General features: G+C 40.4%; 1 protein-coding gene across 3 annotated transcripts in view; it reads right to left on the reverse strand.

Moving 5' to 3' along the window:
• Positions 1-409: 409 nt before the first annotated feature.
• Positions 410-25,009, reverse strand: part of frmd5 (FERM domain containing 5) — a 62,650-nt gene continuing 38,050 nt past the window's right edge. The window contains exons 2-14 of one of the 3 annotated variants that reach the window (XM_041043048.1): positions 16,287-16,391; positions 14,962-15,004; positions 14,681-14,759; positions 11,443-11,540; positions 8,999-9,122; positions 6,828-6,915; positions 6,604-6,692; positions 6,039-6,102; positions 4,953-5,044; positions 4,778-4,852; positions 4,483-4,551; positions 4,236-4,342; positions 410-1,912 (exon numbers count right to left, since the gene is read on the reverse strand). In XM_041043048.1, the coding sequence (XP_040898982.1) occupies positions 1,323-1,912; positions 4,236-4,342; positions 4,483-4,551; positions 4,778-4,852; positions 4,953-5,044; positions 6,039-6,102; positions 6,604-6,692; positions 6,828-6,915; positions 8,999-9,122; positions 11,443-11,540; positions 14,681-14,759; positions 14,962-15,004; positions 16,287-16,391 (1,623 nt within the window). In that variant the 3' untranslated portion in view covers positions 410-1,322. Of the gene's footprint in view, positions 1,913-4,235; positions 4,343-4,482; positions 4,552-4,777; positions 4,853-4,952; positions 5,045-6,038; positions 6,103-6,603; positions 6,693-6,827; positions 6,916-8,998; positions 9,123-11,442; positions 11,541-14,680; positions 14,760-14,961; positions 15,005-16,286; positions 16,392-25,009 lie in introns of those variants that run through there. The other 2 variants (XM_041043056.1, XM_041043065.1) reach the window with 2 other exon arrangements.

Below are 25,009 nucleotides of genomic sequence, written 5' to 3' on the forward strand. Positions count from 1 at the left end.
CATATTAACAGTATTGCAAATCAAGAGAAACTCGTTCTACAGAGCGCGGGAGTCAAAGGGCTAACCAAACACTTCACTATCACTACAGCGCTAGCTCACATAGTCCCATCACTTTTACAACTACTGTAAAAGTAACTACAGCAAAGTGACAAAGTTCCTTACACACAGAAGTTGATTGTAGTTATTAGCATTATTTGGCTGCTATTTAATAAAATCAGTAAACCTACTTACCTCCTCCATTACTTACTTATATCCTTACAAAAGCTTAACTTACAATGATTGGACGATGAAACTTTATTGGTGCTCAGGACAAAAAAAAAAAAAGGTTACATGAGCACACTGTCAACAGACGCCTGACAACAAACTAAGTCACACTTATTACAAAGAAAAAAAAATCATTCAAGGCTTCTAACAGGGCAGCACCGACATCACTCCGGGGTCAAGGAGCTACTGCAACTAATTCTTAGCACTTGTTTCAATTTAATATGCCAGATGTGTGCTTATATACCACATCAGCAGAATTCAGTCAGGGAAGTCATCAGTTACTCAAAAGTGAGTTATATTGTCTTGGCTCTTCACAGCAAATTCCACATATTGGCCTAAAAATTTCAAGGGGACAAAAAAAAATATTTAAATAATATTTTACTCAGGACTGATCTACATTCGGCTGCTCAGTTTTCCTTTTCACACTTTCTCTGACCCCTCCATCCACCATGCAGACACTGTTACAACTGCAAACAGCAGTTATCAGTGTCATAGCAGCGATTATGAGAGCATTTAATTATCATGAACGTTGTTGTTGGCTTTGAAATGAGAAAAGTAGATGAGCTAGACCCCCCCCCCCCCTCCCATCTTGTTTTCTCTCAAAACTTTCCTCAGACTTTCAGGTCACAGAACACACATCAAGTCAACACATCATGTCTTTCTGTCTTACGATAATGTCACAACATATAATTTAATACAAAAATAAAGGCAACTATCGTCGGTGGTTGAATAAGTGAAGTCTGTCAGACTTGTTTGTCCCTTCAGTGTTTAAAATAAACCCTGTTGCTGTGACTTTGTGATCATTTCCAAAGTAAAATGGGATTTTCTTTCCTCGCAGTGATGGTCAAACATAATAAACAAGGCTATTCAGGGGACAGTCCGTGGCTTGTGACAGGAACTCCTTCCCGGGGAGAAGTAGAGTCTGTGTTGGGAACAGGGCTGCCACCTTATTCTTTTTCCCCTCCTTTAACCCTCTCTCCTGACCTGTCTGTCACGTCCCATCTATATCAGTGGAGGCCTGTGTTGTGTCATTTAGTCTCTGCATCTTTCTCCTCCCCTCACTTGCTGATAAGGAAACCTCCCATCCATCGTAACTTACAGGCGAACCAGCGCCGCAGAGGGCAGAAGTATTCAAAGTGGAACTGCTGGAATTCTGGTGTCTTGCGGATGTCTCTCAGGAAGGCAATGTCCAGGTCTGACTCTGTCAGCATGATGAGGAGCAGCAGCAGGGCGAACAGGAGTCCGATGGTAACCAAGAACAGACGCAACACGCTCAGGACGAACTTGTTCAGCTCTTCTACGTCGCTCGGTGGTGACGGCCTGCTCTTAACCATACGAAGGGCTCTCCTCCTGGGCCCAAACTCTGCCGCCTGCCCGTCCTTCGATGTCCCCGCCTCTGACTCCTTTTCCTCATCGATGCTGCAGGGAGAGCCGTTGAGGTGGCGAGCCAAAGGCATCTCCATGCCATGTTCAGCCACAGGTGTTGGCAGCACGCTGTCTGAGGGGCTGTAGGCCTCGTCAGAGATGATTGCTGATGTACTTGCCTCACTGCCGTCCACCATCTGGCCCCGGGAAGGCATGAAGGAGTCGCCATGGGAGACAGAGCGCACAGGCGTGGAGTGGGCGCTGTCTCGAAGGGACTCCAGACCTGAAAACGCATAACAGAGGAAGACGTTCATCAGAGAGATACAGGATTCATTAACTGTGAAGATTGTCTGACATGACTCTCCTGTACCAAACTGGAAATAAATTCAAACACCATCTCCTCCCACACACGTAGTTGGAAACCATACCATAGCAGTGTTATCAAAAATGTCTAAAGCAGACACGATTTGACAGTGGTCTTAGGTATGTAGTGAAACATTGTGTAAGATTTCAAGTCTGTATTATTGCTGGAACTAATTTTCTATCGCGCCACAGAAGAGTTTAGACTCTACACCTCTTTCTCTGCACATCAAACGTCATCCCTGTTTAAGAAGCCACTTAAAAAAAAGTTGGTCCAAGGGGATTATGTCTTCATTTTACTTTTAATTAGTGCTAAAACAAGAGATTCACTCGGTCTCTTTGATTTTTGAGGCTGGCTTGAGGTGCTGCCAACACATTCAGGTACTCTGTGCTCTGTCAAACACCGTGCCAACATTTGTTGTTCTGATATGACCAGAGGGGAAGCACGATTTTGTTTTTAATGCCTCGCTTGTTGTCACCTGTGTTTATGGTGTCATCTTTGTCTAAATTAAATACTTGTAAGCGGCAACTCTAACCCTAAAGTAAACATGAAACATGAGAGCAACAACCTCTAAGAACTGTTTCTCACCCCTCGCTTGATCCTCGTGTTGTCCGCAAGCTTGATAATGACAATTTGATGTGAGATTATATCATAGAGCATGATCCTGAGATATTTGGTTCACTGTTCAAACAATATTCTTTAACAGGAAGACCTCCAACTTGACTTTTTTTCAGAGCTGATATGTTCAAATAAGAATAAAAAGTGTAAGAACCAGGTGTAAGAACTAGGAAAAGGTAAAACTCCATAATCTTGCATTAGACAACCGGTCTTGTTTTTTACCTGCACTACTGTCTGCTGAGCTGCAGCCATAGAGTTGGGGTGGGACAGCTAGCCTGGAAGGGGTCCTGGAGCTCTGTCCCAACCCATGACCAGAGCCTGAGGTGGAGGAACCCCCAGGGAGAGCAGGGAAGAGCGGTAGGACCCCCAAGGCCTTACCCAAGAGCCTGGGTCCCAGAGACAATACGCGCACCTTCACATCTCGATAGCAGTGGTTGATCATGCGCAAGTGAACGTTCACTTTGGTCTTGATCCGGATCAGACACTTCACCATGGTTCAACGGGAGCAAAGAACACCCGTCTAACCTAAACTATGTTCCGTCAATTGTCACAACTACTCCTCGTCTCTTTCTTCCTGTCGTCTGTCTTTGTCTCTGACTGCGGCTGGCCAGCTAAGCAGCACTCCCTTCTCCACAGCGAGCTCCCGCATGCTGGGAAGGCAGGCTGACAGCGAGAGATAAATAGAAAGACAGACAGAGAGTGAAAGACAAGGCACAGGAATGTGGTCCACTTGTGCCACAGTTCACCTCGTCCCCCCGCTGTCAGCTGTGACACACTCGGCATGGCCGCTGACAGCAGGAGCTATTTTCAGCCCGAGATATTATTACCAGTGGAAATACCAGCACAGACAGAGCAACAGGACAAAGCACAGGGGATTTGTTATACTGTTGCAGCAGTGGGGTGCAATGTCACAGCCTGCTCTCTATGTCAGTGACAAGAGGGGGGCTGGCTTGACAAAAGACCTTTTTTCTGTTGTGAACATACTATAAGTTTATTTAGTTTTATTCAGGCTGGTCAGCTAACAGCAAACTTACTCACTGTGGCGGCATTGATAAAAGGTTAATAGCCTGTTGGAGGAAAGAGGGTACAGTGAGTGCCCTTTATAAACCGACAGGATGACTTCCCCACGTCAAAATAATTCCTGAGGCCACTGGCTGATGGGTGCTCCCTGAGTGTGTATGTGTGCGTTTCAGAAAGTGCTCATCCAGGAGAGGAAGAGAAGAGATATTACACAAATAGATTGTTTATAAGGAGCGTATTGAAATTGTGTGAGAGAGTTAAAAAGGACCCCTGACATTTTGCACTACGGGTGTATAATCCATAGCAGATCAAGTCACATGGACTAAGAGAGCGATCTCCAACCCAGGACACTTGTACCATAGGGAGCACATCTGAAGTTGCGAGGGGGCTGAGAGGAAAGATTATCTAAATTACGTTTTGACCAATAAAACAATCAGGATGTAGGACATGCTCATCTAAACAACTTATACAGGTGATGGATCAAAAAACAAACCTAGGGCAAAAGTCAGACAAAGAGCCACACAATGCACTGAGAGCTGCCAACAATTAAAAGGCAGTTTTTTTTGTTTTTTGCAATCCACATAGAAAGTGCGTGTGTGTGTTTTACCTTCCATGATGGAGATGTGCACAGCTCTTCGTCGGGTCCGGGGCACGCTGGTCAAACGAGGGCCATGGGTGATGGATGGACAGCTCCTACTTGGGACCATGCCAGCCCTGGGAAAACACACACATGTACCTAAGTGCACACAGGAACACATATGGACCAGCATATGCACAGAAGCAAGTATGAATGAAACACACACATAAAGTGTATAATATAACTAATATGATTTAACTAATATCAGACATTTTACCTGTGGATCTCAGGGGGGTCTCTTTTAATTTTGGCACTTTGTTCCATTACTTCCTTTGCAACCTTTCCACTGAGAAAACATAGCAAAAGAAAATAGAAAATTACTGTTAATTTGTCATTTGTACAAAATGAGAGCACTAAAACAAGCACTGCAACACCAAGGATATGTGAACAGCATTTTTAACCAATGTTCTGGAAAAAGTAATACAGGATGTTCTTAGTATATAAATATGTACTCAATATTCCCGAGTTAACTATCTGTAAAGTGCTGCAAACACACTGTGTGCCTTTGATACCTGTATCTAAAGCGACTACCCTTGAAGAAGAGATTACTACTGGACACAGTGCGGACTTGACTTGACTTCTCCAACCTGCAAGCGAATGGGGAGGAAAAATAACACAAATACAATCATAAACGTAAACAAAATCATGTCCTTTCTGAAGTAAACGTTTGCAGCTCATGTGACTCACTTGTAGAAGGCCTGATTCTCGACCCCACACTTCCACAGGTGCTTACAGGCCTCAGGTGTCGGTGCAAAGTAAGTCAGTATGATTTTCTTATCCTGTAATGAGTCCAGCACATCATCTCATATGTACATTACATGTTTATAACTATGCAAAGAATTAAGAACACGTTTCTGACACTAATACACTACTACACTTTTCTGGACTCGCTGTGGTTATTCTCAAGATACTTTCACTAGGTTAAGAGAAAATGTCTCTACATTGTTTTACACATAACATACAGTATATAAACAGCTCTCACACAGTGGCTTTACTTTGCTCCTTTGTATGCTAAAACACTGTCATGACTAGCCCCTAAGGGGGCTGTTTTCTGAGCCCTCGTTTTGTTTGGAACTCTTTTGTGGACTTTTGAACTCCTCGGACTCTTGTTTACTTTCTTAACTTCTGTTTATAGTTCCTGTTTTATTTTGAAATCATGGCCCTTGTGCATCTTGTCTTGTTTTACTTCCTGTCTTTGTCTTGTTTCCCGCCTTTGTGATTGTCTGCCCCGCCCTAATTGGTTTCACCTGTTGCCCATTGCCTTGTGTATTTAAGTCTCGTCATTTCCCTGTGTTCTTGTTAGTTCGTTTTTGTCTCGTCACATGTCTTTTGCCTGGTCTCGTATCTCACGTCAGGTTGTGTGTTGTTGTTGTTTCCCTAGTCAGGTTATGTTTTGTTTGTTTCTTTGTTTCTTGTTTGGTTTTTCACTTCTCAGCTTGTTCAGTCTTTCTCCTCGCTAAGAGTGATTTTGTGTTCACGTTTTGTATTTTTGTTTTTGTGCCTTTTTTCCCCTTTATGGGTGATCCTTGTTTGACACTTTGTTAGAATAGACACTATTATTTTTGATTATGTCTGTGGGGTTGTGCGTTTGGGTCCAAGTCCTTGCTCAAGTCGTGACAAACACATGGCTAACACATTTTTGTTCAATCATTTCCTGGATTAAGGATAGATTACAGTGACAGTGTCTCCATGCATAAAACAAGGCCGTACTCATTTAACTTCCTGAGCTCCACAGGCCAGAAAAGGCAACGTTTTAATAATGCATACACATACCTCCTTCTGATTTGCATATATATGGAATGTCTTTGCTTCAAACTTGAGTTTGGTCACCTCCTCCCTGAGATACAGAGACAGAACAAAGGCCAGACAGACAGTCAGAGGGGAAAGGAACAATGAGAAATGGAAACAGAGCAAGACAAAAAACAAGAAAGTAAAATAAAGAGAAAGAAAAGGGAGAGAGAACAACAGAAACAGAAAAAAATAGAAAGGTGGAAGCAGAAAAGAGGGGGAGAAAAGGCAGGGAGAGAAGGGAGAGACAGAAATGGACAAAGGTGCTAAAATATTAATTGTGGCTTGAGGCAAATTAATAAGATCAACAGTCTTTCATTTCTGTGTAGAAAGGCCTTGACACATTGATTGATATAGATTACAAGAATTACAAATTACAAGGAGAAGCTGCAAAAGATTAGAAACAAATTTCTACAACAACACTAAACAACTCAGAGTCTGTGAAAAGTTCTGAGCATGCTGCTTCACAGCTGGTTGGCTCAGCCATCTTGGAAAAGTCCCTAATATCATCTTGCACAGATCACTGGTTTACTGTTGTACTTGTACTCACCATTTGAGGAAATGGACCCTCCTGTTTCCTTGCAGCACAGTGAATCCAAAAGGAGTGAAAGCCAGAAAAGCTGGATTGCCAGACACATCCTGACAGGCACACAAACCCATGTTTTTTTATATTGTAGTATCCGAATTTTAAATTACAGTGAGGTTATATTTTCTTGTAAACTTCCTAAGAAATCATATTAAATCATATTAATCAATTTGTTTCGCAAAGTCTACCTTGCATGGATGAGGGTCCACTCCATAAGTCTCCAGCATCTGAGCTTTCTGGAGGAAGTTGAGCTCTGACGTTTCGGGACTCTGACCTCTGGGAGATTTAAAAAAACAAAACAAAACAAAACAAAACAAAACAAAACAAAACAAAACAAAAAACACAATATGTTAGCTGGCTTCTGTCACAACCATCTGTCAACTCAGAGGGCGTCATCTGACTCAAAGTTTGTGCTTATTTTTGATAAATAAGATGGAAACAATCCAATTTAGGCCTGCAACCATCCAGTTACTCCATTTCACTGCTTATTTAGGAGAACACTCGCAGCAGGTTGGGTATTGACCAAAAGAAATAAAGGATTCAAAATCAGTCTGCTGTCTTTTTAATCCTTACAGAGACTGGTTTGTGAATACAAGTAGTCTTAGTCAAACAGCCTGAGTCTATTGTTTTGAATTCTGCCAGCACTGTAATATTTTTTTCACTTAAATGGTTTCAGGTACAACTTTTTTTCCCCCCGTGCTGATACAGAGACCCATTTTGATTCTTCAAAACTGTTGTCAGACAAGAAGGTGGAAATGAGCAATAGAGGGCAGTGTAGGATCAAATCTATAACCAGAGCCTGTGTCCACCTGGGTTGTATATAGGTGTTGTGTGTGTGTGTGTGTGTGTGTGTGTGTGTGTGTGTGTGTTAGCGCAAGACAGAGATAAAGAGAAGAAAATATGAAAAAAAAACACAGAGGTTCAGAGTACAGATTACAGTTATACAACATTTTACAGAGATTACAGAGTACATTGATGGACCTACCCTCCCACCTCTGTGCACTGATATTTGCATGTAATGGTTCAACCAGTTTAAAAAAGTCATCAATCATGAAGTCATCAAGTGAGGACAGGCAAGATGACAAGGCTAGATGGTTCTATCTATGCTCATGGTGCTAGGGTTAGTGTGTCCCACTATTATTCTATTCCACACAAGCTTCGGCAGGGCTCTGTAGGCTAAATTAGGCAAAACCAGATGCTTCCCCTACCTGCTGTGACACCAGTTGGACAAAAGCCTGTGAGCTTGGCCCACACCGTCTGGCACCTTTTCATTTTCAGGTCAAGAAGACAAAGCAACGTTAACTGAACCTGACTGAACACCACAAATTCACATTAGTCTCCGAGCATAATACAGACGCTACACCAAGGCGAACCTAAAATCCCAACCAGCCAGGAGACAAATAATCCAAAGGTGGTCAGCATTCGCCAAACACCACCAACCTGGCAACCAGGAATCCAACACTGCCACCATCACAGCTTAGCCTTTACTGCCGATGGGAGGAACACATAACATCCCAACAGCACAAGTTCACCCAAAGATCCAAAGTGATCGAAGAGAGTGCAAACCTGTAAAAGGATTCAGAAACGAAACGAAAAAGTATAGAATGATCAAACTGAAGGACAGGGCCAGCCACCTTTTCTCCTCACTGTTTCTGGAATCAGATCCTTGCTAGCTGAGATGGTTGACTCTTTGAGCACATTCACCAGACTATGAGTGGCTGCCAGTGTCACTGCCTGAGGGAAGCCAACCCACCCTCTTTTATGAGGCGTAGTCTAAAAGGTCTTTCCACAGCTGCCACTGGCAAACTGTAGGGAACATCATGTCAACCAAATACTTTAATCTGGAGGATGCTGCAGACTGATGCGTTGAGCCCTAAATTTGTACATAAAAATTTCACCATGTTGCTCAGCAGAGGTGCCTACAGAGTCTGTTACAAGGCAAAGGTACACACACACAAACACAAGTCAACACAAGCGATTCCTCAGCACAGCACAGCACAGTACAGCACAGCACAAACTTGTTGCTCTCCATATCTAATATTTACTATCATAGCGAATATGAGATGTCTTATTTTGATTGGTCCAAGTCAAAAAATGAGTTTTATTGCCTGGGTGTTATGGATTATATATAATTCTGTTATTTAAAGCTATAGGTATTTTTACAGACTAATTTAATTCAATATGTTACTGAAAAAAGTGTTTAGTGTCTCTCTTGTGTCTGTGTTTCTCTTCGTTACCACTTTCCGTCCCAAAACTCAAAGTGCATCAGTGTTTCACCACATTAAGAGCACGGTGTGAAGGAGCTATAATGAAGGTGTGTTTCCGTGTTGCCTGTACACAGGTACAGGTGTCACCTTACATCAGCTCAGTCTTGTGGATCTCAGCAATCCGCCGCTCCAGCTTCTCTGAGTGCTTGGGGAAGAACTGGAACTTGGAGCTGTAGCCCTCTGGGTGTTTCCCAGGGTCGTAGTCACCAATTTCAGCTGGAGAATGGGAAAATACACAACAATGGAAAAGTTGAGAATGACTTTTTGTTTCATTTAAGGCCCAGTAACCCCTAAAGCATCAATAGGGGCTGAAGGCATGGCACTGCTTCTGGGTGTATGGGACATTTGCTTAGTTAAAAAGAAATCTTGTGCTCTGCTCTGAGCATGAAAGCCCATAATATCTAAGGTAATAACATGCAGAGTGGCACAATGTATGCACTGTCTGCTGAAGGGGAGAGGTAGATATAACACTACGAACTAAAACTGCATGACTCCATGAACATTTAAATAATATAAGATACATAAACACATCAAGTGGTTAAGAAATATTTTTCCTGCTATGAGCAAATGGTTTTGGTGAGCAGATGATTTATTCATTCATTCAACAAAACTAGTTGCAACTACGAAAGTTAAATTTTGATAATAAGCCATTTTTTAAATATGGAAACTTATTCCACTAATTTCTTATCATCAAAATTATTACATTTTCTCTTTGTAAACAATGACTCTATCAAGGGGGCATGTTTCGGTGTTCGAAGATAATTCCTCAGCTAAAGGACATAAAAAAGAAAAAAGCCAACAGTACACATTTGCCGAATACACAGGGCAAAGACCAAGAAATTGAGATTTTGAACGCACCTTTTTGAAATCAAGGCACACACAAAAACATACAGGGTGCATACCGAATAGGCTCAGAGGATTTCCAACCCTCAGATCTCAAACGGACAGAGATCCACATAGATTAAAAGACTTAAATTCCAGTTTACGGTGATTTATTGGAGTTTTGGAACTTTGAAATCTGTTTGAGAATATTTTTTACACTATATTCGGAGTTTAAAGGACAAATCTTTGAAGAAAATATATGAATATTCCAAAAATGTGTGAAGACCAATAGATTCTCTGGAAAGAACTCCTCCGCACGTTCCTTATTCAGCTGGCATGTCTGTATCATCAGAAATACCTTCCAGCGTTCTCTGAGTTGCTGTAGCCAGATGTAGAAGTCTAGTTTACTAACCACTGACATCAGATTACAGATGGTGGAGGAAATCCATGTGGAGCATTTTGGCTACTTGTCTGCTCCCTGGGGAGTACTGTACTGCTTAGGCAGCCATTGCTGTTGCAACGCTGCATTTTTGGGAACCAAAGTCCCCGCAGTTTAAATGTGCACATTTTCTGACATGTTGTCAGTCAGTGACATTTTCCCTCTTCCTCTGACACCACTCTCTACAACACTGCATGATCTAATAAAAATATACCTCTGCAGTTAGCCAGTACTGAGGCTTTTACCAACAATCTTATGGTATAAATAAATATACAAAAAATGTGAACAGATATATATCTTTCTGCATAGATAAGGATAACGAGCAAGCCAGTATCAGCAAGTGTCTTCTAGTATATTGACGTTATGTCTTGTGGAGGGGCAGGGGCTGCACCCAAGAACATTTAGATTCAGGGAACGGCTGAGAAGCAAAGGGCTGGCAGGATAGCTGGTTGGCAAGGTGTGTGACAGGTGAACTGCTCCTTAATGCATTTCACTTCTCAGCATGTCGATGAGCCAAAATAGGCCACAGCAATCAAAGGAGCCAAAAATAGAGCCAAAAATGGTCAACTTTTGTGCAAAACTATTTTCTCAAAGGGAAATACTTTCATTTAATCCTTTAAATTTAAAAAAAAATAAATGTTTCTAAATTGCTTTTTATGTTGCCTAGGGTTATTAAAATGAGTATTTTCAAGTCAAGATAAAAACAACAAATTCAGATTCTCAAGGTCCCCATCAAACAGCAACGCTGTATTAGCTTTCAACCCCTGAACATGCTCTGCTTGCACATTTGCACACACCCACACAATAAAACTACACTCAGGAACGCATGCACACACACACACACACATTTATTAATTTATTAACAAGCCAGGGTCATATGGAAATCATGGAGAATCTATAGAAGGTCCCAAACATTATGAATATTATATACAGTTATATGTGGTAGACACACCTTTGTCAGAAGAAATATGGTAATTTAGTTACAGTCATATTTTGGGGTGATAATTCCCAAATGAGAACCAGGACTATGGAGTACATAGGCAGTCAACACTTAAGTTAAATAAGCTAATTTCCCATTTCCCAAAAACAATTTGATAAAAATAACATTTTTAACTGGCTGAAATGCCAGTTAAAGGAAACTGTTCCACTGCTTCTGTTTCTGGTCAAGGTAGCAATGTCTGCACAGTGTGAAGACATCTGTGCTTTTTTGACAGCTGCTTCAAAATAAAGGTACAGCAGTCTGGTTTCTACTCTTGAATGACCACATTGTCATACCTTGTAATATGTAGGCAGCCAACAGAGCAGCATCTGATGTCTTGCACAGGAGTCGACCATGGTAGAGATCCCTCTTAACCTGCAGGAAGACGAGATATCTGTGGAGTGGAACGCAAAGAAACTAATTTGGGTCACTATGTTGATAGGATCGATTTATCATTAGTTCTTCTCTTGGCAACACACATGATGAATACTTCAGCACAGTACTGATTTGAGCTAAATTGCTAATGCTAAAATACTCACAGTGACAATGCCGACATAAATCGGTATAAGTTTTTTTTTTGTGGCTGATGGGAATGTTATTAGTTTTTCAAGTCATAAACCAAAGTCACCAAAGCCATTGGGAATTATTTTCTGGGAACCATGAACATTTACCAAAATTTGATGGTAATTTTATGTAGAAGTTGCCATGTTAGAAGCTCAGTTAAAGATATCGTATCAGCTTAAAAAACTAAATCCTGAGCATATAAGTAAAAGATTAGTGGGCATGATGCCGTTCTTAGATACAAAGTAATAATAATGATAGCTTATGACACAAGTGCCTTTTGTGTTTACTATACTACAGTGTATCTGTGGCTATTACAGGCAAGCTGTCATTCCTCGAAGCTCTACACAGTGAAATGTAAAATAATAGCTAGCAACAACTCCATTAGTCTAGGGCCTTGTCACAAGCCATTTGTAATTAATTTCTAATTATAATTTAGAAAAACTAAATGAATGTGTGATTGGCAATCTAAAGTTATCTTCTAGAACATTAGACACAGGACATGTTGCATGCCTCGAGGCAGAAGTCGAACTAAAGCATAACCATTCTGAGAATTGACAATGATTTAAAATATGATTGCTGGTTCGCACTTAAGTCCACTGGGAGCAACTCAATCTTCTGGTCTTGTCCACAGATTGCTCATATGTCAGTTTTCCCGCCCAGCAGTCATTTCATACACCTGTGATTCTGCTTGTCTCCAAGCAGCAAAGCAATAAATAGTACAGCTATGAAAAAGTCGAAGTGGAATTAGTGTTTGTATTGAGCATTTTTAGTTCTATGTAAGTTACACATAGTGTTAATATGTATGATACTGTCAATAGGCTAATCCCCCTACTCAGCAGGACATCCCCATTCAAACGTGGATCTTTATGGTTAATTAGTCAACTGTGTCTAGTTAGTAATCCATCTTGCCACCTCATCATGTATGTGCACATGGGTAAATGACTGCATGGTGCCTATGTCAACACAAGCATAGTAAGAGGATTGTGAAAGAATTTATATTGAGAATTAAAAAGCCATAGAAAGCCATAGAAAAACCATAGAAAAATCCATGTGAAATGTCATTACCTTTCATCTTTTTGCTTATCTACTACACATTTGTGTGTCTGTGAAAGCCTCCAGTAAGAACAGATGGTGGAGGATGGAGGAGCTCTCCCTTGCTGGAGTTCTGCTCTATCAAGAAGAGCTGGATTGTGAATAAGAGATTTCATTGCATGGCAACCAGGCGAGGGTTGCGATTTAGAGGGATCGCTCAGAAGCTCTCTGGCTCACTCCTCACAGCAGTTTGTTCAGCTGTCAAGGATGCCACACACAATATAGTAGTGGTGAGGAGCATCATGACACTGTAGCTTATGAAAAAAAAAACAGAGAAGATTCAGCACACAGTATGGAGGTCTAGTTACTGTTATGAAATTAAACCACTGTGCGTTTTCAACAGTTAAGACAAGTTTATATTTAAAATACTGTGCTTCAGATTACTTTATAAGATGGTTACTTTCACTCAATAGTAAAATTACTGTTATAAAATTATTATTATTTTCCATTTTATACTCAATAATGTAAGGATGGTTACAGACCTTCAGGTAATTAATATAAATACATAAAAAGATACAAGCTTTTAATAGGTCTAAGCTGAAAGGATTCACAGTATACAAAAATATAATATGATTCCTCAAAATCTCCTTCCAAAACTGCAGTACTGTTATTCACTTTTTAGTTATTTAAGAGCTGGCTGCAGAGGCATAGAATAATCATAGTAAAAGATAAGAATACTTTTGATCTGATTTATGAGACAAGGAAGTTAATAGAAAGAAGCGAAAGATAGAGACATCCACAGTGGTTCAATAAAATCAGTCTCCAAGGGCTGTGGAGACAGATTTTATTTTATATCTCCCAAATAGATTTGCTCTATGTCAGCATTTTTAGACTGAGGTTACAACTTCCCAGAGAATAAGGATATATGATGTAATTGTCCCTAGTTGAGTGTAAGAAACACTGATTACTTTCCCCTTCACCATATGTATCTCCCTCTCTCTGTAGCTCTCTTTATATATATATTCTTGACAACTGTCAAGTGATTGCAGGGCTTGATTTTTCTTGTGCTGTACCACTCCCCCACACGCGAGGTGAGAGAAATCACTTCTTCACAGGATGTTTGATACCAGCAGTGAGCGGACAAACAAACCAAAAGGCAACAAGTGGCTGATATGAATAAACAGAGCTGCAGAACCACAGCAAAGAAAAACAAAATCACAGGGATTTCTAAGGATCTTCTGTTCTTGCCTGTGGAAAAGTTTGTAAAAAATATTTAGATTTTATTACACGTTTGATTCAGAAAACTGTGTGCTCACTCAACCCCTCTGAAAACACTGCTGCCAGTTCACCAAACTCGCATTATATAAGGTACAATTTGCAAAATGAAATCAATTCCTCATCTGCTAATTTTGAAGAGTCCTCACAAATCAGCCTTTCCTCAATTCTTGCCTTAGCCTTTGGCAGTGTAAAAAAAAACTTGTTTTAATGTCTGAATTATTTTCAAGCCTGTTTGTGCAGTTGATTGTGCAGCTTCATTTTCCACTATTTTAGCAGTGCTTCCCACATTTTTGTCATGTAAATGCATGATGGCACGTACATGTACATACCCTTTAGTCCTTTAGCCAAATAAAATGGCAGTGATCATGATGACAAACTGGTGACACATCTGGCTGGTTAATTAATTAATTAATTCCGCATTCATTAAAAACACTGCTCTACTCTGCTGCCTTTCGTACAGCTTGCTTGTAATGTATCACTGGTTTACCTCAACTAGACATGCAAAACAAAACACTGAGGAGGCATAAAAAGGTCACTACCCTGAACTTAATCAGTGACAGAAAGTTCAGACGTGAAAAGTTTGCCAGACTCAAATTTAACTTCCCTCTCTAAGCTCCACCCTCCCCACCTGCTGCCCACTAAGCTATTCTAAAATCTTACCTGGTGATTTCCTCTTTCAGGGCAGCAGGGTCAGGTGGGTAAAACTTGACACGCAAACACATAGTGAATGGAGGCTGAGCTGTGGAAGAAAGACAAATAATTTATATTTTTTCACAATTCTAATGTCGTTAATAATATTTTTGTTATGTTTTTCTTTTGTCTCTTTGGATTTATATGTTTTGCCACTTTTGCCACATTCTGGTCAAGTATGACATTTTAGAAGTGGATTTAACCTGAATGATGGTCACACACTTATCGGGCATGTTAAATGAAATACTTACATTTCATTTGTTTGGCAATTGACTTTGTAAACTCCAACCAGTGCTGAAAGGGAGAGAAAGAGAAGAAAAGACTTGCACTTTGGATACTGAATCTTTAGCTGCTAAACTGTCAGTTTGGAGTCTGATTGCTCAGCAGCTGTGCATGATGACTTGTAATCTATGGCTTGTAGGTGCAGTAGAATTACTCCCATCTCCTTGCCTTCTGTTTATTTAAACTCCCTCCGACGCAGTCGCCATGCAGAGAGGAGATGAAAGAGAGCTGTTTGGAAGATAATCAGGGGAGAGCTGTTTTCTGTCAGGGTGCTAAACATCACAAGTCGAAACTGGCACTAATCAGTGAGATGATGACACGCTGACAATAATGGGCCCCTGCACCACACAGTGATGCTACACTACCTCTGTCAACTTTTCTGTTTTTCTTTTTCTTTTTCACCTGCGTTCACATTTTCTTAAAACGCCTCTCAGCTGGCTGATATCTTAACTACTAAAATGCAGAGAAAATCTGCAAAGCGTGTAACATTTTCAAGCCCTGCGAGGTTTTGTAATCCTGTTCACAGTCCTAAAGTGCATGACAAACAAATGCTTAGTTCAAGCTCTGCAAATTCACCAAGGACTGTGTTAATTTCTGTGACTGATATTCATATCAATTAAAGGGGCTGGCCTCTCACCAGCTTGCATAATTGACCTGTAGACCAACCTGCCTGTGCTGAATATTTATGTAGTGGAGAAAAAAAAAGACTCATTAGACCAGTTAGACCTGGCATTTATACCTAACAGACTTTAACAAAGTATCTGTCACTGCCTCTGAGATTTAATTGATAATCTACTCTTCCTGGTGATCTACAGACTCTAAACAACAGTGTAGATGTGGTAATGACTGACAGGAAACAGCTACAGCCACAGAGCTTCCTTCTTTATAAAAGTGGCCTCTTATCCCTGCATCAGCTTCACAGGAATTCCCTAGGCCTTTCAAGATTTACCTTTGAATACTGTTAAATCAATTTAAACACAATATTACCTTTGACAACATAAGATGTATATTTCAGGATAAAAGATTTGCCCTTTTAATTTGCATGCACAATTAATTAACTTATTTAAGGGAGTGAGTAATGTAGTTTGTGTGAAGTAGTCTTTAATTCGAGGGGATAAAGTGACTAATTTGTTCTCACAACTCAACTACCAAAGAGGTAAACTGAGGCTGAAAAGAGAAAAGACTGAAAAGACTTTGAAAATTGATATCTACTGTTGATGTCACATTATGCAACTCACTGAAATTTAGTTGGGTTTATTATTTAAAAAAACAAACAAACAAAAAACACACTTACCCTCTGTTTGTCTGGGTCAACATATCTTATGCCAAAGTAGTCTTTCTCCAGCAGGTTGAGATGGTGGCAAATCAGGTCAAACAGGTACTGCCCCTTGGCATCCCGCTGAAATAGAAATATTATGAGAACATTCATAAAGTGTACTTGCTATTGAGGGACACTGGAGAAGAAAGAACACAGGGCTCCTCGGCCCTCGTCCTCTCCACCCCAATATTTGCATATTCACAGACGCAGGTAGCAAGCGTCTGAGCGTTGGAGCCTTTGAGAAGTCAAAACGGCCACCAGAAAGTGTTTTAATATTTCACTACCCTCAAGGGAGATATATAAGGGCTATCAAATATTCATATCAAGGCAGCAGCCATCTGTGAAAGCTTTGAGAAATTTCTGCTGCAGAAAAAGACGTGAAGAAGCAGTGAGACAAGGTGTAGGGACAGGAAAAGGCAGGCTGATAAAGGAGAAGAAGCCTTTGTCATATAATGCGGTACAAAAATCTTGCAAATATATGAATACTGTTTATATCTTTTGTGTCAGCATTACAGAACCTGGACATGTAATGTTTGCATTTTTGAACCTAAGAAACCCTGTGAATTCATTAGAATACATGGAAACCAAATCCAGATATACTGCAGTCTTGATCGGGTGTGATAGTGGAGCGGTGAGTGGGGCCTCACTTAGAGCTGCATCTACCCCCAAAGACTCATTAAAAGCAATGTTTAATAGAGTCTTTATTTAGGTTTAACTGCAACAATAAGGTACATGGCAACAAGGCTGCCAGAAATGAATAACAAAACATGAGCCAGTAATTGAAGCTTTACTGCAAAGTCAGCAAAATTCAGCTTTGAACCAAGACACTGCCATTTATTAGAATAGTTGCAGTCCCCCTCAGGCCTGTCGTTTAGACCGTAGATGAGGAGGTACACACACACACACACACACACGTACACACACACACACACACACACACACACACACACAGACTACTGCTTGGAGTCATAAGCTGAAAATGTAATGAGCAGGTTCAAAAGCATGACGTTCTAAAAAAAAAAAAGGGGGACAGTTCAAATTCTTTTGCTGAAGGAATAAAGTTGTCCAAGCAGTGTTGTTTTATGTCTTAAAACATTTCTGGAGGGGATCTCTGAGCTGAGAGTGTGTCACACTCGCCACACATGCCTGTGGTACATCCAGCGGGAATTTTTCTGCACCATGTGCACTATACATTGTAGAATATAGCTTTTCCTTCTTCTGTGGTAAAGGACACTATAAAATATCCTACTCTGCCCTTTAGAAGAGACACTGTGTTCACACAGTGACACAGAACTGCATAGTCAGAGAAAGTCAAACGCAGATATATGAGAACGGAAGCGGGAACAGAGAAGAGAAAGAAAAAACCAAAATGAAGTGAGGGAAAGCAAAAAGAGAAAGAACAGAGAACAAGCAAGGCCAGTTGACACTGATCTGTCCCTATACAGCATGCCACAGCACAGCAACCAAAAAGAGCAAATAGGAGAACTGCTGCATTGAGGGACTGGTCCATATATGAACCATTTTCAGATACAATCCCTTTCGAGACACATAAGACAATGTGAGAATCTCTATGATGAAGCCTGTTCACACTTCTGTTTCACTCAATATCAGATCAAATGACAGAACAAACACCCCTCTGGTGACATGTGGTATAACATTGTCAGGGACATTTAAGATTAGAGTTATTGCCCCTCTTTGCACTGGGTTAAACCTGTGGTATTGTCATTCATGACCGGAGCCATGTTGTCAAAGGTCCAGTCTCTTCTTTTTCCTGTTGTCTCTGTATGTTTATGAAGCAAATTCTTAAGACCCCAGGATTATTCGCCCAAATTCAAGTTGACAAGCTGAAACATTTTCAAGTAGCACGTATGTGTCTCCGTGTCAACTCATGCCGCTCTGGCAAATTCGTGTCTAATCGCGTCTTTCCAAAACTGGCTTCGCATTCAGTCTGAACCCAGTTTGTCTTGTTTTGGTCCTGTTGACAACATCACATATTCCCGTATCTGCTTCTGCCAGCACTTCAGTGAAGCTACAATATAACAAACATATTGAATAAAATATTCAAAACCAAAATGTGACTTGAATTAAAATTAAATCTTTGTAGATTGAAATAAAAAACAACTTGTTTGCGCAATGTGAGTCTGTTATGATGAACCTGCCAAAAGATTTAAAGAGTAAGAGAAAAGATTATATTACATTAAAGTACACCACCAGAGCATCAAGGAGATGTATGCATGAATTAAGTCGGGGGATGCAAATCAGTGAGGAGAAATATAAGTTTCTAGTGTTTTTTCATGAAATCTTTGAGCCAGAACTGAGCCCAAAGCAACTCAACCAAAACAACAACCCAACATAAACCTATCAGGTCCAGTTGTGTCAAGCAGTGCACTGGCCAGACCTTTCCCAGGATGCACTGGGCTGACCCTCCATCTCCTCTGTCACTGTGTCTGTATGTCACTGTCAGGACATAGCCCCCTACACACCAAGACAGGCCTGCTGAGTAGCCCTTCAGCAAAAATAGAAACACACACATCCATGTGCAGTCTCTCCCACACACACACACACACACACACACACACACACACACACACACACACACACACACACACACACACACACACACACAAATATGCACACAAGAAGCCTCAGTCCTTCTTTCTCTGTTTTAAGTGTCTCTGGTACACCTGTGAAACGTCTAGAGCCACAACATTTTCAGAGTCTGTACCTCCCACTCGCTCCATCTGCTGTGCACTGTAGTGTAAACTACAGCAATGCCCAAAAAAGCCTTCCCAATTAATCATGTTGTTACTGTGTGTTTCCTCATTTGTGTGCACCAGTGTGTTTATATATTAAATGCCTAAACGTGTGTTTGTGTGTGTGAGAGAGAGAGAGAGGGAGGGAGATAAGTTACTGATGAGCCACATCCAAGTTAGTAGTTACAAAACAACAACAGAGAGACAGGGTGATTTATCTCAGCCCAACACTTCGGCAAATAAATGAAAAAAGGATGAAATGAATTCATAGAAACCATTCATGAACAGTGCTGAAAACAGAAGATTTCTCACTCCCAAGCTGCAGTGCTTTTTATAGTAACAGAACAACATAAGCACACACAATTTCTACAATGCATTTTTCAGCTGTTACAACATATTTTAAATGACACGACGCAATAAAGAGCTTCTGATCTCGAGTGTCCTATCGTGCATCACAATCAGTGCAGGTAATCCTGTTGTTCCTGGTAATTTACCTGACTCTGCACTCTGATGCGGTTTGTAATGATGAGATCGAAGCACGCTCTAACTTTGTTCTGAACTCGTTGTCTGGCTTGACTAAACAGCGATGGGGTAAAGCAGCAGAGCACCTCTTGCACACAGGCAGCCGGCCAAACACTTGTAATGTATATGTGGTTTTGTGTTGCATACTGATGAGACAGTGAATTTCAGTGAACTGACGGGGGCTCCACTGGGACACAAAGGCAAGCTCTGAGGCAGAAACATTATAGATCTGAAGTTAAGTGTTCTTCAACATCCTTATGAGATTTAAACCCAGAGCCAAGCTGCAATACACTAGTGGCTACACAGAGGAAACATTATATGTTGCCAGTTAAAGGTTTGTTTTTATTGTTTTTGAGTAGATAAACTTCAGATCTATTATGTGGTTTGTGGTCTTGTGATTTCAGTGTGGGAATTGCTTCTCTCCCTTAGGTTTTATTGCTGTGGGGGGAATAATTAGATCGAAGCTATCTTTGGATTAAAATCCCTTTATTGCCAAAACTTCAGGAAATCAGAAAATAAAATAACCTGCTATTGAGATAAATTGCCACACAGCTAAGAATGTATACAACAGGCTTTGCAGTGAAATGGATTTTTGTTTTCTATTCAACATGAGGACTTTGCACTGTATTGTGAACCAGTTCTTAATGAAGCATCGTACTGTGCACTGTGAGAATCTGTGAACTGTAACCACTGATGAAAGTATCCAGTACATCATACAAACCTGAAGGTGTCACTTGCATTAACCTTAACATTTCAGGTGTTACATTTTTTTTGTTGTAAACTTTTGAAAGAGGAAGAAAAAAAATCTAAATAAATAAATAAATAAATGAAAGTGTTTTCATGTGACAGCTGAGTACTGTGATGAGGCTGCAGAGATTTATTGAGTTGAGTTTTAATCAGTAATGCTACATCACATGTCAGAGTAGACAAAGAGTGGTTTCAACATGTCTACTGTCATCACACCACTTCACGTTGTGGAGATTTGGACCTGTTAATGAGCTTAATGTCAGCCTGTTTTCCTGTGGGTTCATTGGGAATTAGTCTGTACTGACATCAAGTCACTAAGAGACTTCAGTAACAAAAAAATAAAAATAATGATAATAATAATAAAGAAAAACCCAGCTCAATAGAAATAAATATATGTTTACTTCATGCAAACAATGCTTCTCTACAAACCAAAGATCTAGATGTAGATGCTTTAGATCCTTTTAATGTGCTGAGGTCAATAAATGACTGTAGGGTTTGCTGACTGTAGGCTCATATAAGAGTTGTTTGGGTTGATCTATGAAATGTGTCCCACAGTGTATTTACACTAGCTTTGAAAAATGGTGTTTCCACTAATCACACTCCGTTGCCCAAACCCACTTCTGTGAGTAATTAAACCCCATTCATCAACTACTTTTCAGACTCACTCTGAGTACAGTCCAACAGTGTGTAGAGATTCAACACAGTGCCACAATTTGCCAATGTTGATGCACTACTTGCTGAAAATGAAGAGAACTAAGATTAACCTAATCTTTAGGCTAACAAAAAACAACTTGCTTTTTATTGTGATTAATATCAACAAATAAAATAAATACATAGTGTGATTAACATTTCTGCCCTACAAGCAGCAAAACCTGAATTCTCACAATGAACAAAAAGTACTTAGTACAATGTCATGTTATGGCACTATGCATGCTGGCAGCTTTGAAAAATAATGATAATAAAATAAAGGAGCTGGGCTATGATTACCTTGTCACCTTCCATTTACTTCATGTGGAAGTCATTAAGGTGTGGTATTTGATTTCATTGGTCTTCCCTGATCAGGACAAATGGATGGCCTGGAGGCCCTGCTCCCTACGTATTGTGTGCTTGTGCAAGTGTATATGAGATTGCTTGTACCTCACATTGCAAATATATCTAGGACACAAAACAATCTTAACACCTTATGGATATGGATTTTAAAAAAGGTGGGTAGAGCAATAGGAGAACCTTCATGATTGGTTAGCCTTGGGAATTCAAGAATCAGCCAAGGCAGTGTCAGCAGACCAGAAAGACTTTTGAGGTCACAGAGGCAAAATCTTGGGTGTGGAAAAAGAGGAGGTCTTGGAGATTTTCATCTGGTCTCAGAGAGGTTCTGGTAAACTGTTGTACTGTTGAGAAAGAGGATACACAGATTCACGCAGGCTGCCCTGGCAGGTGGTGCTTGTGGTTCCCACCTGCTACAATGTCTAGTGAACAGTTAAGAGGAGAGTACCACAGCCTCTTAAACCTCAAATTCAAGAGGAACAAGACAGTGTAGAACAGTGGATCAGCTCTCTGTTTGGTAAGAAGTTACTGAAGGTTTTCAGTTGAAAGTGTTTAAATATCTTACATTCTTTATGAGTGAGGGTATGATAAAGTATGAGAGACAGAAGATGAATACTCTCCATTTACAATTTCTTACCATTTAGGTGAGAATTGGTTAGAATTGCAGCAACTTTGTGTTGCAAGAAGCCAGTTGACGTGGTTTGGGCATGTGACCAGAAAGCCTCCTGGATGAGTAACATGTCCAACTGGTGTGAGACAGTGGTAACTGCCAGTTCTTTGTATGTTGATATTTTAGTGATAAGAGCAGTAATATTTTGGGGGTGTGCAGAGCGGGCAGCCGCAATATTAGCCACAGTGGCTCATGGGCAAATGAGATTAGTGCGGGCCTGTCAGTAGGAGAGGAATGTATTAAACAAGCAGAGGCCTGTAAGTGCTTTATGGAAGCACGCGCAGCGTTTCATCACAGCAACAATAAAAGTGATAAACGGAGAGCTGGAAATAACCCAGACTGGGGCCAAATGATCACTGTGGTCCTTAGAGGAGCGTCGGCAGCAGCACGCCGCTCTCTTGGCCTGGCAAGGCCTTGCGTCAGATTAATTATTGAGAGGGGTTCCATATCAGCTTGGGAAACACCGCATCAATAAGTGATGGTGTCATTTTAAGCTAGAGGATGGAAATTGCAGCAACTGAGCGAATGGTCCTGAAAGGTTACTGCTTCTATAGCAGAGTCTGGTAACACTGGTGCTCGACGATGTTTTGTTTTAGTTTTGTATTAACATAAAGCTCTGAGCTCCTAGGTAGCAGGGGATTAGGTTGAAGAATGGTTTATGGTGGTCTTAAACAACACCCGCTTCTCTGGGGCTAAACCACAGTGCTGATAGTTAGAATATCTCAGTGCCCCACTGCATGATCTTTATGCTGATTTTTACTGCTCTTAAAGTTCCTGCCTCTAAGGCCGCCAGCAGCAAAGCTGGTAAATGGCTTACCATAATCTTATGATATGGTAATGTGTAGTTTCCATACTCGCACGGCACGGAAATGAAAGACCGTAGTGGATGCTCCTGTCAGTCAGCAGCTGAATAGTATTAGAAATTTACACTCAACATGCCTTCCCTGGCAACGGAAAGGAAGAAATAAGTCAGTTATATTACAATGCTGCTTTCAGATAGGTTATGTTATATAAATACCTACATGAATTTATGCATGTTGTGTACACATTTTGACTTAAAAAAAAATAAACAGCAGGAATTAGCAACACTGATGTAACAGAGGTACATAAATCTGAATGAACTGGTGATGAACTGGTTATGTGAACTGCAGTCTAAAGAGGGTTTCATGCAGTCTCTCTGTATTTACATAATAAAGCTGAAACTAATGAACAAATTAGCAGAATGTGAAAAAATAAAATTAGCAGAATAGAAAGTCTCTTGTTTCTCCCTGTTTTGGGTCTTCATGCTAAGCTAACCAGCAGCTGAAGCTTCATATTTAACATGAGCGAGAGTGATATTGGTATTGGTATTGGTATTAGTATTAATCTTAAACACCCTGTCAGACAGTGAATACTGTAAGTGTAGTTCCCCAAATGTCAGACTATTCCTGTCCTTATTATCTGTAAACTAAATGGAGAATAGTATGCCTCCATCCTTTATTTCATGTACTGTGTGAGTGACGGCTATTCTGAGGAAACTAAAAGCGGTTGTGAAGCATCCACGAACCCAAAATTAAGACCCAGAACACCAAACATAATGATCAAAAAGAGAATGGAGGAAGCTATTATTTCATGAGTGACACCAGTTCAGTACAACTCATCTAAAAGGCTACATACCAGTGCAAAAAAAAAAAAAAAAAAAAAAAGACTGTGAATAAAGCCCTGCTTGCTGATAATTTTATGGGGATGAATCATGCCACTGTTTATGGATAAGGCTCCCTCCTTTCCATGTAATTCCCCAGAACTGCATGAGATTGGATCTTAATTTAGCTGCACAGCTATTACTTTTTTGGCTGTGTGCTGGTGATTCATTCTTGTTGCAAAGCACTGTGGCACTTATTAAAATTGCTCAGGCCTGGATTTAACGTAACTCAAGAAACACTGTGAATAAAATAATGGTGATAAAATATGCGTTTTATGTTCCTTGGCTTCCACTGTATAACTGTTTTAAATTTTTCTTCTACTCTCATAAAACAGTAGAACAGGAAACTTGACCTTGTGCAGAAGGCTAGCAGATATTTTCCAAAAGGAATAATTTGACAATGATGAGAAGATTGATAATGGAGCTAGGAGTAGGTAGGTTCTCACCTACAAGCTTTAAAAGTGCTGGTCCTACCAACACTTATGAAGCTCAGTGATAAATCACTTCACACATTACTTTGTTAAAACAAACAACTGTCACATTTTATTTAAAAAAACAAAACAAATAATAACATGTAAATTTGTGGGATTTAGGATAGAGAATAATGCTTGCCCGTTCTTCAGTCTACATGTTAAGCTAGCTTAATCAGCTCCCAGCATGAGAGTGATCTAATTCTGATATACTGAAAAATCAAAACCCAGATTCCAGATGGATGTTTTGTTTCTACTGAAATACAGAATCACCCACCAACAGCCACAATGTACAGTGCAATCACTTTGTGCTGAGGATTTTATTTTGTTAAGCTTATTTTGCATCTGCAAATAAGAATAAAACGTTCTTCAAATAAAAGTGCTTCGTGATGTACAATGCATTACCAGCCTGTGAGACTACAACATGCTTTCACCAGGTACGACTCTACTTGACAACATATTCAATGAAATGCACCTCAACCACTGCATTTTTATGTTCACTCACATGCCCCTAAAAACCCCTCAGCTGCAAGAGGGAAAGACAGCGATCCTCTTAAAAAGATGTTCACTGTCAGCAGGCTGCCATCTTATTGCCCTTGAAGTGGCCCAGTGGGACATGGCGATGCTGTGGCTGCGTTCACAATCACTGCTCAGTTGTGTAAATCCTTTCTCATTTAGATAGACGCTCATGCTCCTGGGGGCTCCATTACAGAGATGCCACACTAGAGAAGTGGCCCTGAGAGCAGGAAACCCATAAGAGTTATAGGGGCAACCATACACTGAGAGCTCACTACTGCTTTAATGCACTGGTA

The sequence above is a fragment of the Toxotes jaculatrix genome, chromosome 1 (genome assembly GCF_017976425.1).
Source record: "Toxotes jaculatrix isolate fToxJac2 chromosome 1, fToxJac2.pri, whole genome shotgun sequence".
Taxonomy (NCBI): domain Eukaryota; kingdom Metazoa; phylum Chordata; class Actinopteri; family Toxotidae; genus Toxotes; species Toxotes jaculatrix.